This window comes from Leuresthes tenuis, unplaced genomic scaffold (assembly GCF_036924035.1).
Source record: "Leuresthes tenuis unplaced genomic scaffold, fLeuTen1.0.hap1 SCAF_13, whole genome shotgun sequence".
In the NCBI taxonomy this organism is placed as follows: Eukaryota; Metazoa; Chordata; class Actinopteri; order Atheriniformes; family Atherinopsidae; genus Leuresthes; species Leuresthes tenuis.
Window position 1 is genome coordinate 33,843,570 of NW_027325367.1, and position 15,850 is coordinate 33,859,419.

Consider the following 15,850-nt stretch of genomic DNA (forward strand, 5'->3'; position numbering starts at 1 on the left):
GAAATCCTATATTTGTCTTTTGTGAGAATATTTGAGTGCAGACCTCTTAAAGTGTGCTCTAACACTGCCAAAACCCAACAGAGAGAAGTGCCACTGAATGATAAACAGAATTATTAATGCAGTCTGTGTCATAGTCCCAAGGTTACCAAGGTTACAGGCAGCACAGCAATGACAAGGAGAAGAAAGCAACAGAGAGCAGCTGATACGGTCCCTACTCCACACAATATGAATACAGACAAATCAAATCTGACACCTGGGTCCAAAACGGCTTATTTTCCATGCCAAACTAAAGAAAACTGGTTTGCTAATCTTCTGTCAACTATCAACTACAAACTGTGGCGTGAAAAGAAGGTAGAATGCTGGTGCAAGTCTCCCAGACTTCTTCAGGGAGTGTAGGCTCATCCCAGTTTCTGTGGCTGGCCCACAGCCAGCGGACGAGACCTTTGGCTAAGATGTGGGTGGGTGCAGGATGATGCTCCAACCAAAAAGACTCCCCTCTCCATCAGATTCAGCGGTCGCTGATGTTCATCACGTAGTAGTGGAGTGTCTCACTGTCACCACTGGCTATGTTTTCTATGTTCTGTCGTGGTTAAGATGTTGTCTTTATTGAGATCTGGAAATGAATGCATCCTGTTTTTAAAATGACATTTTACACAGCACCCAAACCTTTGACCACAAAAGATATCCCTACAGCTTCAGAGAATAGAAGGTCAGATGCAGGGTGGCCACATCAGTGTTAATGCCCAGTGTGTGTTTGTTAGCCTCCTCTCTAACAGGTCTCTAGCAGATTTTCTTTCAGCTGTTTGACTGTCTGCCACTTAATGCTTCTAGTCTTTTCCCCCCAGTTTTCTCTGTTATCTGTCATTTTCTGTAGGTGTCCTCAGTTATCTTCCCCCGTGTCTGATCAAACAAACAAAAACCCCTCGTTTCCTCTGCCTTGTTTAGGTTAAAGCTCCTTCAGGACTCAGGAAAAGACAACCACTCTGATCATTAAGGAAGCACTGGAGCTCCTTTCCTGAGTATTTGGAGGATCCTGACAGCTCTGATCATGGCTGCTGCTTTCGGGTCATTTCACTGTGATTGGAAGGTTCCTAAATAAAATAGATTATTGGACTGGACCCCAGAGGGGTGTTCCACAAACGTAGCTAAAGAAAGCCAGGCTGTATCGGGAAAGCCTCACTGAGACTAACACCATCTCCCAATTAAGCCTGAAGTCGTTCCACTCAGACATTTCAGCTGCATCTAATCGAGGCTGATTCAAGTGAGGCTTACGTAACTTGGCTATGTGCGAGTGCTCGAGGAACGTAGGAAGCTCTGAGGAGTGGATGGTGGAAAAAAGGAGAACAAGACAAGAGCTGTAATTTCCTCTGCAGCTGAACAAAGAATGCTGATGGAGCTGAATTGTCTCTTTATGAGATGTACTGCACAGATATACTGTCCCTGCTCAGTTTATTAATAACCCCATAATCAGCACACATCATCATACTTTGTGACTGTATTATCATGAGTGTGTGACTCTTCACTGTTACAGCTCAACAGCAGCAATCTGAACAGCCAGAAGTGAACCTGGCAGCAGGTGAAAGTAAAGAACATATTTCAGAGGAGCCTTTGAAGAAATGTGTTGAGCTGTAAATATGTTGCACTGCAGCTACCAAAAAAAGGCCGAGGCCTTGTGGAAGGAATAGAGGGAGGGACCTCCTCGGGTTATGTTCCCAAAGTGTGTGGGATCAGTGTGTAGAAGGTACTGATCACTTTCCCTCAGTTAGAATGACGGTGCATCTGTCAGAGGTGGGAGACACCATCTGCCTGCTGGATCCTCAGACCACAGAGGACGTCCCTAACCCATGTGTGAGCAGTTCTGTTCCATTTAATTCTCTTCCCATGGAGACACTCTGCATCTCATGCATCCCTGTGATCTCCTGCTTCAACAGCTGCGTGTTTCTCTGTTTGCAGTTTGATGGCCTCGGCACATCTCGGGCATTCGATGATGAAACTGTGTCTGTAGACACAGAAAAGCCACAGGTCGGCTGCTTATTATTAAACCTGTGAACCGGTTTGGATGCGTCTGCAGTCTGTCTGTTCTACACCAACAGGCCTAATTATCACCAATACTCTTTACTGCAGGTTGCAACAGGAACACAAACTCCAGCAGCAAAGGGTGAAGTAAGTAACTCTTCCCATTACTGTCACTGCCTTCATACTTTGTTGCTCACAGGCACATTTCCTCTATCACAGGATGTCAAACTCTGTACAAACAGAAACTTCTGCTGGGTATAGAGAGCACCAAACTAGATGTGGAACACAAGAAGCTGGAGAGGGATGTAAGTAGAAACTCTGACAAAGGAGAAGGTCATGGTGTGAACTCTCTCTTAAATGAGCCAGACTTATGGAGATAAGCCAGGCTTTCCCTTAATCCAGCTTCGTGGAACACCTTCTGGTCACCATGTTGCCACCTGTTTGCTGTTACTCATTAGTCATTACTCATCTTATCAGCCTTTTTGAACATTAACTGCTTGATTTTCTCTGTTCTTTTTCACATCCTCGTTGTTATTATCAGCTATCTACTGTGTGTCTCCCCTGAACAAGAATGCCATTTGAATGTTGTTACAGACACTCACAGCTATCCTTGTGGTGCATCTTAAAGTGAACAGACAGGTGGAATAAAATGCTGGGATCTGCTGCAGGTGGTGAACGCAGCACAGTGGGGGGGTCGGAGCTCAGAAGGAAGCAGAAACACCAGTAGGAAAGGTGACCACCTGAGTTTGGTTAACTCTTTAACACTGCCTGCTTCATTACTATTGGCTGTGCAGTTATTGTTCATGTTGGAACTTTATTGTGGTTCTAACTGGCTGAAAGGTTGTTTTCTGAACTGTGGGAGTTCCTAAACTCATTTTTATTGATGTCAACAATGACAGTGAGCATCAAATTAAAATGAGTTGAGTTAGATGGAAAAGAAAATGAATGATGTGATGTGATGTCTATGAGTGACATCACTTCCTGTCAGGCAACAGGATGTTGCTGTTCCCCCCACAGACCTTTACAGGGTGGTGAGCCCCTTTGAAACATTCAGCCTATCATTAATACTCGGTCATGTTACTGACATGTGGGGCAGCTGAAGCTCAGCAGGAAGAGTGGCCGTCTGTCAGCTGAAAGGTCACACTTCCCTGGACCACAAAGTGTCCTTGATCAAGACAATGAACCTCCCTTTGCTTCTGATACGTCCATCAGCGTGTGTGTGTGGTAGGCAAAAAGCCCGGGGTAGCCTGTAATACCATGTGGACTAAGCTGTGTGTGGGAATGTGGCTCGTAAAGTGCTGTAAAATGACAGTACTAATACAGCACAGGACGAATTCTTTCCTCAGCCATTTGTTGCTCCTGGCCCAACCTTCATAAAGCATACAGCAGGCATCTAATTCAAAATGAGCATGTAGGCATATTAAAAAAAAGGAATACAGTTTTAGGTTTCAACATTTTTGTACAGAAATGACTTATGAGTCAATGCAGTTTCTTATAATCCTGCTCATGGATGCACATTTCTGCATGATAGCGTTTCACACCTGCAGAACGAGCAGCCGAACACAGGCCTGGATGGGTGAGGTGATACTGAAGAAATGTGGTGTTAGGGATCGTCAGGTCTCCCTTTCCAGTTAGTGACACTGATAAAAACATTGTCACCGGGTTGAGCAGGATCGCGCCCAGTTTGCTAAAGGGAAATGAGAAGCTGCAGTCAGCAGATTGTTACGAACATGTCTGAGTCAGTCGGACCAAACCCACACTTCTCACCACTATTTAAGTCTGACCCTGGTCGCTGCATTGTGTCTTTTGTTGCCTGCACTGGGCTTCCTCTGCGGTAGGCTCATGGCAAAGAATTTCTAATATCTGAAGCCTAACAGGCGAGTACATTTTCTATTTTTACCATTCAGAATGAAAATGCTTATTTAACATGTTAATATGAGTGAGGAAGGATTTCTTTGCTTGTTTTGTTCACACGCACTTCAGGTTAATGTGCTTTGGGGCATCTGGTGTTCCCTCCCCACACATTAATCAGTGGTGTTCAGGTCCAGGGACTACAGGGTCACCCTAAAGCTTCAGCTTGTGTTTCAGCTTGGAGTGGTTCATTCTGGCAGCTCATTTTAAGTTCAGCTTGGATTGCTGGTCTTTCATCAAATGCTGCTCCATCTGAACCTATCGTGGTGACTCACTAAGAATGATTTTGATATCATCTGATCATAGGAAGCCTTCTTAAATGAATGGAGCATTTGTAGTTTCCTTCCATGTACACCCTGTTAGTAGAAATAGTTTTGTTGATGTGAAACTATTTGTGCCGCCATCTTGGCCAGCGGCCTTTAGTAAGATCAGAGTCTCAGTGAGCTAACTCTGGATTTTCAGTATCATGAAGCTGGTCCGCTGCTTACTGGTTTGTCTCACCATGCTAACCGATGCTGTAAAGCTCCCCTGCTTGGAGGAGGTTAGGTTTTGAGATGAAACATCTGTGTGAAAGCACCCCCCTGACCAGTCAGTTCTCTTAGAAAATGCTAAATGAAATAGACATTGGTGTGTGGACGGTTAGGGTCTACTCACACTAGAGACTTCACTGTTTGACTTTCACTCAGAAGCATCTTTAGGAGAGACACGTCTGCTGAAGGGACTGTTTATGCAGCCTGAAACAGGGGCCGATCCTTCTAAAACCTCCTCCTGCTGACTTTGAAGGATTTGAAATGAACATGAATTACATTTATATGTCAAAGACATGACCAAATAGAACATATTTCTCATACATTACGCGAATGTGCAGTACATCAAATTCACACAATTTCATACTGATTAGCAAGATTTCTGTTGTTAGGGTTATTCAAACAGAAGATAACCTGGATGTACGGAACCTGTCTGATAGTACAGACGCCTGGACTTCCAACAGGACCTTCCAAAGGGCCAATAGAACTCTAAGAGTAGCTTATATGGTGGTTTAATTTGACTTTGTGAGCAGCAGATCTGCAGCTTTAACTGAAACTTTATTCAGCCTTCCAGATCTTGACTAAACTGGCACAGCTCTGCCTTACTTCCTGTTTTTTATGACATCTTGGACAGTGGAAACTTTCTCAAGAGGAGTTTATGGTCATTGAGTGTTGCCACAAGGTTTGAGCAGCAACATCTGTATCAGCTTCAAATTCTTAATCACAATCCTTAAATCACTTTAAATGTGTAATTAGGGTTGAAACAAAAGAATTATGCTCCAAAACTTTAGAGTGCAGTCCAAACTTGTCCAAAGACCACCACTGAAACATCTTTCATACTGTTTCTAAATTTCACTTAGTCAATATTACAAGTTTCAAATATTTTTTATTAGAGCACGTTGTTATAGAGTTACACATTTACAGCAAACATATAAGTATACAGTACACCAATGTGTGCAAATAAGGGACTATGTGCGCAGCTAGGATACAGTGCTCTCTTTTTGTTTTTTTTTACATAACAATGGAAAGTGAAATAATAGCCAAACATGTAAAGGGAAGAAAAAACATACATAAATTACAAAGAAAACAGCAACAAAAAATCCATGAGAGTATATTTAATTCTCTCTAAATGCAGAGTGTTAGTAAGATCCCTTAGCCACATCTTTGTGGTGGGTGCTTCTTTCTTTTTCCAATGCATGACAAGTAATTTCTTGGCAACGATGAGACTATAGGAGAGGAAACATTGCTGGGATTTGTTTAATTTCTTAATATCATCTGACACTCCAAGGATAATAGTGAGTGGTTTAGGCTCTAACTGTACCTTAAGTATTTCAGACATTAAACTGAAGATATTAGACCTAAAGAACTTGACCTTAGAACATAGAGCAAAGCTGTGAAGCAACGTGTCGTCCGCTGCATGACATTTGTCACATATAGGGGACAATATTCTATGTAACCTTTCCTTAGAGTAATGAAGACGATGTAAAATTTTAAATTGGATTAGGCAGTGCCTGGCATTATTGGAGCATCGATGAGTGTGCTGCAAACTCTCTTCCCATATAGTGTCCGGTATCTCAGTGCCCAGTTCTTCCTCCCATTTTGTTTTAATTGGGATGGAGTTCACAGGACTAGTAGATTGCAAGATATCATATATAAAAGATATTGATTTTTCTGAGCAAGACATGGGGCGGAGGCATTTATCAAGACACAAGCCTTTGAAAGTCTCATAATTTTGCAGATGTGTTCTTACATAGTCCCTTATTTGCAAATACCTAAAGAAACTATGTCCAGGTAGATTATATTTACTCTGTAACTGTGCAAAGGATGCAAACATAGTCAATATTACAAGTTGACCAGTTCAGGGTGGGCCCCGCCTCTGGCCCATTGACAGCTGGGATATCTTTTCTCTTCAAAAGTATAAAATGGTTTTCACGTGAAGGCTTTCTTCCAGGACTTACTCGCACCTTGTTTCTTTCACTCAGTGCCAGATTTCCTTCATGCCAGAGTTCTTTTTGCCATGTCAAAGTTGAATTTGAAAGGAATAAATAAGAGAAGGTGTTTCTGTGAAATCTCATCAGTCAGGGGGGACAACTTTCATTTTCACTTGTTTGATTTTTTCATAGATTTGACAGTTATCCCTGACTCCCTGGCTTGTCTTAAAAATGCTGTAGAATAATGCTACGCCTGCTTTAGTCTAATTTTTCAACCTCCACCTGTAGGTTTGACACCTCTGTGTTTTTCTTCCAGTTCAGACCTTGGTTTCCAGCCATGGGTGACTGGTCGTACCTGTCCTCACTGCTGGACAAAGTCCAGTCTCACTCCACTGTAGTGGGGAAGATTTGGATGAGCGTCCTCTTCCTCTTCAGGATCTTTGTTCTGGGTGCAGCCGCAGACAATGTATGGGGAGATGAAGTGTCAGAATTCTACTGTGACTCCATGGAACCAGGATGTGAACATGCCTGCTACAACTGGAAGTTTCCAATATCCTACGTCCATTACTGGGTTCTGCAGATCACCTTTGTGTCTACACCCACCCTGGTCTACCTGGGCTATGCTGTGCACATCATTCACAAAGAGAAAAGACTGATGGCGCGGCTTCAGGATGGAGCTCATGGAACTGTGCTGAAGAAACCCAAGTATACAGATGACAGAGGGAAGGTGAAGATAACAGGAATCCTGTTCCGCACTTACATGACCCAGCTGATTGTTAAGATCCTCCTGGAAGTGGGATTCTGCGTGGGCCAGTTCTACATCTTTGGTTCTGTGTTCATGGTCTCCATCTTTCACTGCATGTGCCCACCTTGTGCCCATTACAGCGGAGCCCAGTGTTACATATCCCGTCCAACTGAGAAGACCATCTTTGTCCTTTTCATGCTTGTAGTTTCAGGCATTTCTGTGCTCCTCAACATAATTGAAATCATATACCTGCTCTGTCACAAGAGGAGAGGTGCCACGAAACGTCTCCTAGATCAACAGCATGTGCTCAGTTCGCAGCACTACCCATCCAACCAAGCCTGGGGGGTCAACCAGTGTGGAGGCTTTCCGCTGCTGCCCCTGCCTGTTCACAGCCTGTCAGACTTCCGTGCTGATGCTAAAGAGAAGGACACCTGATGCAGGAATTCACTTTTGGATGCTTTCTTTCATTAAACATCTGTCTGTCCCATGTTCTTCCCAGTTGTTGCTTTGTGTTACTGTGAGGAAACTCTGTCAATCACAAAGGTAAAATCATACTGTAACATGAATCTTTACTGAATTACTGACGCACTGTAATGACTTGATAAAGAATTACACTGATTGTTCTGCTGGATGACTGCTCCATTATCTCACAGGTAGAATAATCTCTTCCACACATGACACTGAGTTCATGGCTGCATGTTACTGGGACCCTCTGTGCTCGTGAACACATCTGCACTGTGCTGGTTGCGTCACCAGGTGGTGCTGTGCACTGCTTAACAACAATGCGTGTGCACAGTATAGTGTCGGTGCATGATGAAGGATGAGTTTGCAAGACTTGATCGCCCAGCAGAACCAATATGTCACTAAGGTGTAATATGACATCATTACAGTGAGACTTTTACCTGATGAATCATTTATTTAGTTTCAGATGTTCAGCTACATCAGGAACATGGCTTCATGTGGGTCATTTAGTCACTTTCCTAAAAGCTACCGACAGTTTGCTCAGTGCAGTTCTGTTTGAGGACTGATGCTGAACAAAAAGTCCCCGAAAGTGTGAGAGCAGTGTTCACTGTGTTGTTCCAGGGGCTGAAGCCTCAGAAAGTGCTGGTTTCACCTCAGGAAAAGAATCAGCACACACACACACACACACACTCACACACACACACACACTCTCACACACACACTGTTGGAGTGTAAAGTCACAGATGAGCTAAACACAAATGTGTCCGATCAGAAAACAGTCAGACTGAGGTGAAGTGAGGAGCCTGGGCTCTTCCTGTGGGACTCCGCTGGCTCCCAGCACTCAGGGCTCCGCTCCTGACGTAGAGATCAGGTGACTGGAACTCTGACGGGGCTCTTATAAGGAAAGTTTGACAAGTTCGGCTCAGTCTCCCTCCTGGTCCCAGACGTGGATATCAACTGTGCAAGAAACTTTGGAGAAAGTCCCGCTGGGTGTCTTTCTGTGTCTCTGGAGCCTTCCAGGTAAGTTCAAGTGCCTTTTGTTTGTTAGAGAAGACGCGAGGAAACGTCCCGTTAGAAACGCTCCAAACTCACGCACCTCAACGAGGAAACTTTCACATTTTCTGTGACTTACAGGAAAAAAGCCGTCGTACTTCTTATCCGTTTCCCTCTAATGAAACGTCCCTAAACACAAATCAATACTCTATCTGTGCACTGATGAAGGATAGAGAGATTTTTCCTCCTTTTTGGACCACTCGAGCTGCTGATTGTGGGTTTTGCTGGTTTGAAGCCACTGACCTCCTTCTGCTTTAAGGAATGTTCTGATTTCTGCTCACAGATCCAGTGAGTTTTCACTGCAGAGTTCTGTTCAACCAAGAATTGCTCCAACTCACTCATTTACTTTTTTCAATCGTGTCCCATGACTTATGAAGAAGAAGGTTACAGACTTAAAGAAGAGTGAGAGCTCTGCTGAGTGGCTCATTGTGTTGGAGTCCATTGTTCTGCTCTGTCTCTACATTTGTTCAAGGCAAACTCAGTCATGTAGAAAGTGGCGGGACATTGTCTGTCTGAGAAGAACAAATAAACTTTATTACTCTCAGCTTCTCCTTTCCTCCGACTTTCCTGAAGGTGGATGCCTTCTAAAGTTGTTTTCAGCTCTGATAGACACGTCCTGCCTGCAGTTTGATGGAGGAAAAGTGAGAGCACATGCACTTAATTTGGCACCATGTGGATGAGGCTGGAGGTTCCTACTTATCCAAGTAATTTCCTAACGAAGGCATGGCCAACATTGTCCTCTGAAGTAAAATGTCCACACATTCATGGTAGTTATTTTCATCTCTGAGCGGTGTGGAAACCTCCGTCAGAGAGGTGGAGCTGTGAAGCTGAAACCTGGAGACTACGGATCACATTTTATCTGAAACCTTTATTTTACATTTTCAAATCTCAGCTCAGATAACACAAATTCAAATAAATGTGTATTTTGGATGTTTTTGGCATGAAAACGGTGTTTTAAAGCAGTTGAAGTTGTAGTCACTTCTGTTCATTCTGAGGATCCACTCAGACTGGAGCCACTTTAAGGGGCCGTGGTTACCAAATTCACATTAAAGACGACGTTTTGCATCCTGTAACCAACTATTGTCATTTTTGGAATTTGCAGTTTTCCCCAGAGGATATGTGTTGTGGATGTGAGCAGAGAAGCTCACCACAGGCCTCACTGAGCACAGTGTTCTGCCACACACTCATCTGAGAGCACAGTCACACAGCGCTGCAGCCTTTTCCTGCTAATGCGACAGCACTGAGTCACTTTTCTTGTGTTCTTTGAAGCCATTTTGTGTGTCTGTCCAGCAGCTTTGTGTCCCCTCCTGCTCAGGCAGGGGCACAGGCTGAAAAAGTGTGGAGAAATCTTAGTTTTGGAGTTTGAGTATAAAGGTTTGGCAGCTGGAGATGGCTTTTGCTTAGTAACCATAGGTGTCATGAGTTAAACAAGCTGTTAGTGTGTACAACCTTTGACACACAGTCTTAATGCTAAAAGTGGTCACATGACATATTTTGAAGGCCTGAGAAATAGGTTTAGAGGTACACTGGTAAATCTGTTTTTTCGGGGCACTTTTCTCCTGAGAGTGTGGACTCTGGGTTAAGCTCCCTGTACTGGATCTGCCTCTAATGGTTATAAAAGCAAAATCACTGCCATTCCTCAAAGGTTTACCAGCAGAGCCTCTTGATTGCAGAGGTCACCAAGTGGCCTGCTGCTGAAAGGGATGTAGAATTTGTGACTTGAATTTGACAGTTGCTGCTCCTCTGCGGACTTTTTTAAATTTTATTACTGACGCTGGACTGGTGATGAGCAGAGAGACCAACTTCTTATCAGAAGTGTCTCGTATCAGTGAGGTTGTTGTTTGAGGAGAAGTTTCATAACTAGTCGAGGGCCGAAGGGGTGAACAAAGAATTGTCATGGGTCTATGATTTGATCATGGACCTAATGCTGAGTTCCAGGGTGTCCTGGAGCAATTTTCAGGTCTGACAAAGTTTTTTCCTTTACTTACGTCCATTCTCATAGTTTATTTTGACCCCCTGTCTGGATTAAGAGGGCGGAAAGAGATCAAAATGTGTCCTTTGTCCCTGCTTCCAGTAAATGGATTAGCTTGTGTATTGCGTCATTAAACAGTTAATTTGGTCTCCTGCACTGACAATTCTACTTAATCACATAATGCTGTGAAGAACAAACGCATAAAGAACCGCCCTGAAGATTTTCACTGCAGAGCGAGCATAAGTATGTGTGTAAGCATGAATTTTTACTTCATACTTCATACCGTGTGCCTGTTTTTTTGTTTTTTCACCAGCTAACACTCCCTGAGAATGGGTGATTGGAGTGCTCTGGGTCGTCTGCTGGACAAGGTCCAGGCCTACTCTACTGCTGGGGGGAAGGTCTGGCTGTCAGTCCTCTTCATCTTCAGGATCCTGGTGCTGGGTACGGCAGTGGAATCAGCCTGGGGAGATGAGCAGTCTGCATTCAAATGCAATACCCAGCAGCCTGGTTGTGAGAACGTCTGCTATGATAAATCTTTCCCCATCTCCCATGTTCGCTTCTGGGTCCTTCAGATCATCTTTGTCTCCACCCCCACACTTCTTTACCTGGCTCATGTGTTCTACCTGAACAGGAAGGAGCAGAAGTTCAACAGGAAGGAGGAGGAGCTTAAAGCTGTGCAAAATGATGGCGGCGATGTTGACATCCCACTGAAGAAACTGGAGTTGAAAAAGCTGAAGTATGGCATTGAGGAGCATGGCAAAGTGAAGATGAAGGGAGCCCTTCTCAGAACCTATATCGTCAGCATCTTTTTCAAGTCTTTGTTTGAGGTGGGCTTCCTGGTGATCCAGTGGTACATCTACGGTTTCAGGCTGTCTGCCGTCTACACATGTGAGAGGTCCCCATGCCCACACAGGGTGGACTGTTTCCTGTCCCGTCCCACCGAGAAGACTGTTTTCATCATCTTCATGCTCGTGGTCTCACTGGTCTCCTTGATGCTCAATGTCATTGAGCTTTTCTATGTCTTTTTTAAGAGGATCAAAGATCGTGTGAAGGGAAAACAGCAGCCCACTCTCTACCCAAGCGCAGGCACCCTAAGCCCCACACCTAAAGACCTGTCCGCCGCAAAATACGCCTACTATAACGGCTGCTCCTCTCCAACTGCCCCACTCTCACCTATGTCCCCCCCAGGTTACAAGCTGGCCACAGGGGAGCGAGGAACTGGTTCATGTCGTAATTATAATAAGCAGGCCAACGAGCAGAACTGGGCCAACTACTCTACAGAGCAGAACCGGCTTGGCCAGACTGGTGGAGGAAGCACCATTTCAAACTCCCATGCACAAGCCTTTGACTTTCCCGACGATACCCACGAGCATAAGAAACTGTCGTCATCAGCAGGGCACGAACTCCAGCCTCTGGCACTGATGGACGCCAGGCCTTGTAGCCGTGCCAGCAGCAGGATGAGCAGCAGGGCAAGGCCAGACGACCTGGACGTGTAAACCATGGTTCTGCCCTCCTCCACCTCAGCCTGGCTGATGGGATATGTGGCTGTAGGCAGAAAATCAGCAACACCTGATCACATAGGTTAATTTTAAAAGATTGGACTAACCTCCGTCACTGTCCTCAGTATAGAGACTCTGCGAAAAGTCAGTCAGACAGACATTAAATCCTTTCATGTAACACTTTCAAAGGTACAAGTTGCAGATCTATTTTTTCTTTCATTATAACTTTATATTGGCAGTAGCGCAGCTTTAGGAAAATAGAACTGCCATAGGAATAGAATTTTCCTATGAAATCAAAAATCCAATTCACATTATATGATTTCTGCTCAATATTCAATATTTCCAGAGGTCACAGATCGGAGGCAAGTAGGCATTCAGTGGATGGTAACAAGCTGTTATGTGCGAACGCGTCAAACATGTCATTAGTGTGAGTGGCATGCTTGATGTTGAGGAGTCAGTAGGGAAAGCTCAGAGAGTAGCTGAACCCGAGGGGGGGGGGGGGGCCTGAAAGAGGAATACAGCAAACATGACAGTGACAAAGAAAACACAGACTGCTTGGACTCAGGAAACTGAGCAGAATCCAGCCTGTCTCTGTCTCTTAATGTTTGTAGCCTGCACTATATTGTGAAAACACTGTACTTGGACGACATGGAAGACAGCGCGACATGTTGTTTGGAGACCGGACAGACGAGTCAGGGTTAAAATCTTGTGGTGTGCGACCCTCTGTCACCAGTGAATTGTGTATCACTTTAAATCTCCTGATCACATGACAAGCATGTTGTGTAGTGTGCACCGTACAATGACCCGACTTCACTAAAAATGGCGTTTTCTAAACTTCTAGGTAAAAAAATCTAAGTGAGAAGTGACTTGTTCAGACTCAGAGGGCCACACTGGTCGAACTGGGTTTATCTTTTGTTCTTGTCTTATATTTTCTGTTAGAGCTCTTAGTAATGACTTCATATTAAAACCGAGATCTGAGGGTATGTCCCCCCTGCTCACTTTGCAACATTTGGCCAGACTTGAGATGCCCCAGATGACCCCGTCAGAGTAACTCTGGTTTACTTAGAGTTTCTTTGTTCTGTACTCATCTGGTCAATAAAACCAGTGCAAGGAACAAATCCCTATCCATTCAGGCTTCTCTTGACAACACCAAGCCTCGAATTTGAAATTGAAAGAGCCAGTTGGGTGTGAGCCCTCATTCTGATCGCAGGCAGGAATTTGAACTGCAACCATGTTTTTGGTCATACCCGGACCACATTGTCCATACCTGAAATTCTTTGGCGACTCATTTAAGTTCAGCAACTGCATGAAAGTGGAGTAATCTTAACATAGCATAATCATAATCATAGCATAACTTAACATAACTGAAACTACTGAATGAATGATAGGAAAATATCTCTTCTGTGTTTAAATATCAACACAGTCTTGGTAAAGATAGAAGCTCTTCCTTGAAGTCCCTTTCTTTGTCCCAAAGGAGTGTTTCTGTAGTGTTTCCCACTTTTTTAAGTACATTTTCAGCAATGGAACATTTGACCAGAGTTCTGTCAGTGTTTGAACAGCCAACCAGTGGTAGTGTTTCAGGTTAGGACAGCTATGATCCACTGCGTGTGTCACTGTTGTAAACCTAGTGAATGCGACATGATCGTTACCAATAAAATGACTGGATCATGGCTGCTGACAGAGAGTTACAGTTGTTCAGACCGTTGGACTTTACCATACTTACTGCACTCATTTCAATCACTATGCTTTTGAAAGGTATCAATAGGTATTCTTTTAGTTTGACTTCTCATCTTATTCAGTTTATCTATACAGCCCCAAATCACAACAGATGTCATCTCAGCACATTTCAAAGATACAGTCCAATTCATTAAATTCCAAATTAGTCCAATTCATACAGAGCCAATTTAAAAACCTAGCTAAGGAAACCAGCAGATTGCACCAAAACTTCTCTCTGATCCAGTCCCCGTCCTGAGCTGCACGAGGCGACTGTGGAGAGAAAAAACTCCCTTTTAACAGGAAGAAACCTCCATCAGAACCAGAACCAGGAAGGGTCCATCTGCCTGGACCAGCTGGGGCTGAGAGGACAGGAAAGAGGGGACAACAAGCAGCGTAACACCAGGCCAGAGATACCTGCTGAGAGAGAGAAACACAAGTTAATGACAGCAATGATGTCATAGGTACATGGAGAGCAAAGAGAACGCTTCTCTTAGACACAAACAGGACTTATTGCATACTGTGGTGAAAGAACAACTTTATGGAAGGAGTAATCATTTGGCTCATTTTTTGCATGTTAGTTACAAAAAGGGCTTTATGACGCATGTAAGTAGGTATTCATTACCTAACACACAGAGTATATCTACTACTTCGAGAAAAAAATTGACTACTGTCCAATAACTCAAAGAAGTCATCTTCATCAACGCCCCCAACACAAATGTGTATTTATTGAGAGGAAAGATTATTTTGTTGAGTTTTTCATTCTGACTTTATCGGTCACCTTCGACTGTTAATTCCTGATAAACTTTGAATTTGTGTGGTGTTATGTTTTGTCCAGTGGCTTCGTGTTTTTTGGTGCCTATGAGAGCGGCTGCTCACACAGTAAACTCTCATCTGCCTGTCTGGCTTCTATCAGGAGAGGCTTTATCACAGTCCTTCATTCATCCATGTGTTTTCTGTTTGTTTGTATCTTTTGAGTGCTAGAGAATTACATCTGTGTTTTACATATTTGAGTGAATGTCTTTCCCGGTAGGTATTTTTAACCCATTGCTGCTTGAGAAATAGATATTTAGTACTGTAAATCAAGCTAACTGTCACAATTAAAATGTGAGTTTTTAGAAGACTGGTCATAGATCTGGACTAATATTTAGTCATTTGTATTAAAAGTATGCCTTTGTAGCTCCACATCTGTCAAACATTAGATTAAATCCTAATCTGGACTTGTTTTTCTTTTAATTGTAATTTCTAAAAATGCCAGTTATTCATCGTTTCGTCGGTACTTACACGTCACAGATCATTTTGCTACAATGGCATTTGCACTGAGATCTTGGTGTTAAAAGATGTAATTTGATGCATGTGAGCGTTAGAGTTTTCTGATAGACATTACTAATTTATTTTACAACAGAATTCTCTACATGACATAATATCGGACATCTAACCACTGGTTTCATTGGTTCTGTGTGATACGTCTTCCACTCTTTGACAGAACAGGAGCAATAGTCATTTGTTGCAGTTATTCAGACAATGTTTACCTGTAAGGATCCACTGTTGTACAGTGTAAGTGCATGATGGCAAAAGGAAAACTCATTAATTGTATCTGTGAAATGCTATTTTAACCAATAAATATTTTCTTTCTTAACTCGTGATCACATAGTTTCATTCCAGCTTTTCTTTGTCCTCAGTTTGGTGCAGAGGAGCCACTGCTGCACTTCTTCTGTCTTAGCGGTTTAGCATTTGAACTAAAACGATCTTTGTTGCAGGTCATTTGTTTTTTCTGTTTTTCATCAATCATTCTGTTTTTTCTGATCATTCATCGCCATCTCTGATGTTACAGATGTTACAGATGTTGACCAAGTTTGGAGAAAGATCATTACAGCTGACTGTAGGGGTTTAGACACAAGGCCAACTGTATCTCCTGACGTTAGACTGAGGTGAGCAGTTACAACGTGAAGATGGTGCATGCACAGCGCTATTTTGTTTCAAATATATTTAAGAGAGACTCCTATGATTGACAAATCACA

General features: G+C 43.4%; 2 protein-coding genes across 2 annotated transcripts; both read left to right on the forward strand.

Annotated features, from left to right (window-relative positions):
* Positions 1-6,684: 6,684 nt before the first annotated feature.
* LOC140267063 (gap junction Cx32.2 protein-like) lies at positions 6,685-7,758 on the forward strand. Its single transcript, XM_072362232.1, has one exon. The coding sequence runs from the start codon at positions 6,723-6,725 to the stop codon at positions 7,563-7,565; it is 843 nt and encodes a 280-aa protein (XP_072218333.1). The 5' UTR covers positions 6,685-6,722; the 3' UTR covers positions 7,566-7,758.
* A 658-nt stretch (positions 7,759-8,416) lies between these two features.
* On the forward strand, positions 8,417-15,468 carry gja1b (gap junction protein alpha 1b). The gene is made up of 2 exons (XM_072362842.1): positions 8,417-8,612; positions 10,931-15,468. Exon 2 carries the CDS (start codon positions 10,947-10,949, stop codon positions 12,111-12,113), a length of 1,167 nt encoding a protein of 388 aa, XP_072218943.1. The 5' UTR covers positions 8,417-8,612; positions 10,931-10,946; the 3' UTR covers positions 12,114-15,468.
* Positions 15,469-15,850: the final 382 nt, after the last annotated feature.

Excerpts from the sequence above, each read along its gene's own strand:
- LOC140267063 (XM_072362232.1), top strand. The coding sequence starts at position 6,723 with ATGGGTGACTGGTCGTACCTGTCCTCACTGCTGGACAAAGTCCAGTCT.
- gja1b (XM_072362842.1), top strand. The coding sequence starts at position 10,947 with ATGGGTGATTGGAGTGCTCTGGGTCGTCTGCTGGACAAGGTCCAGGCC.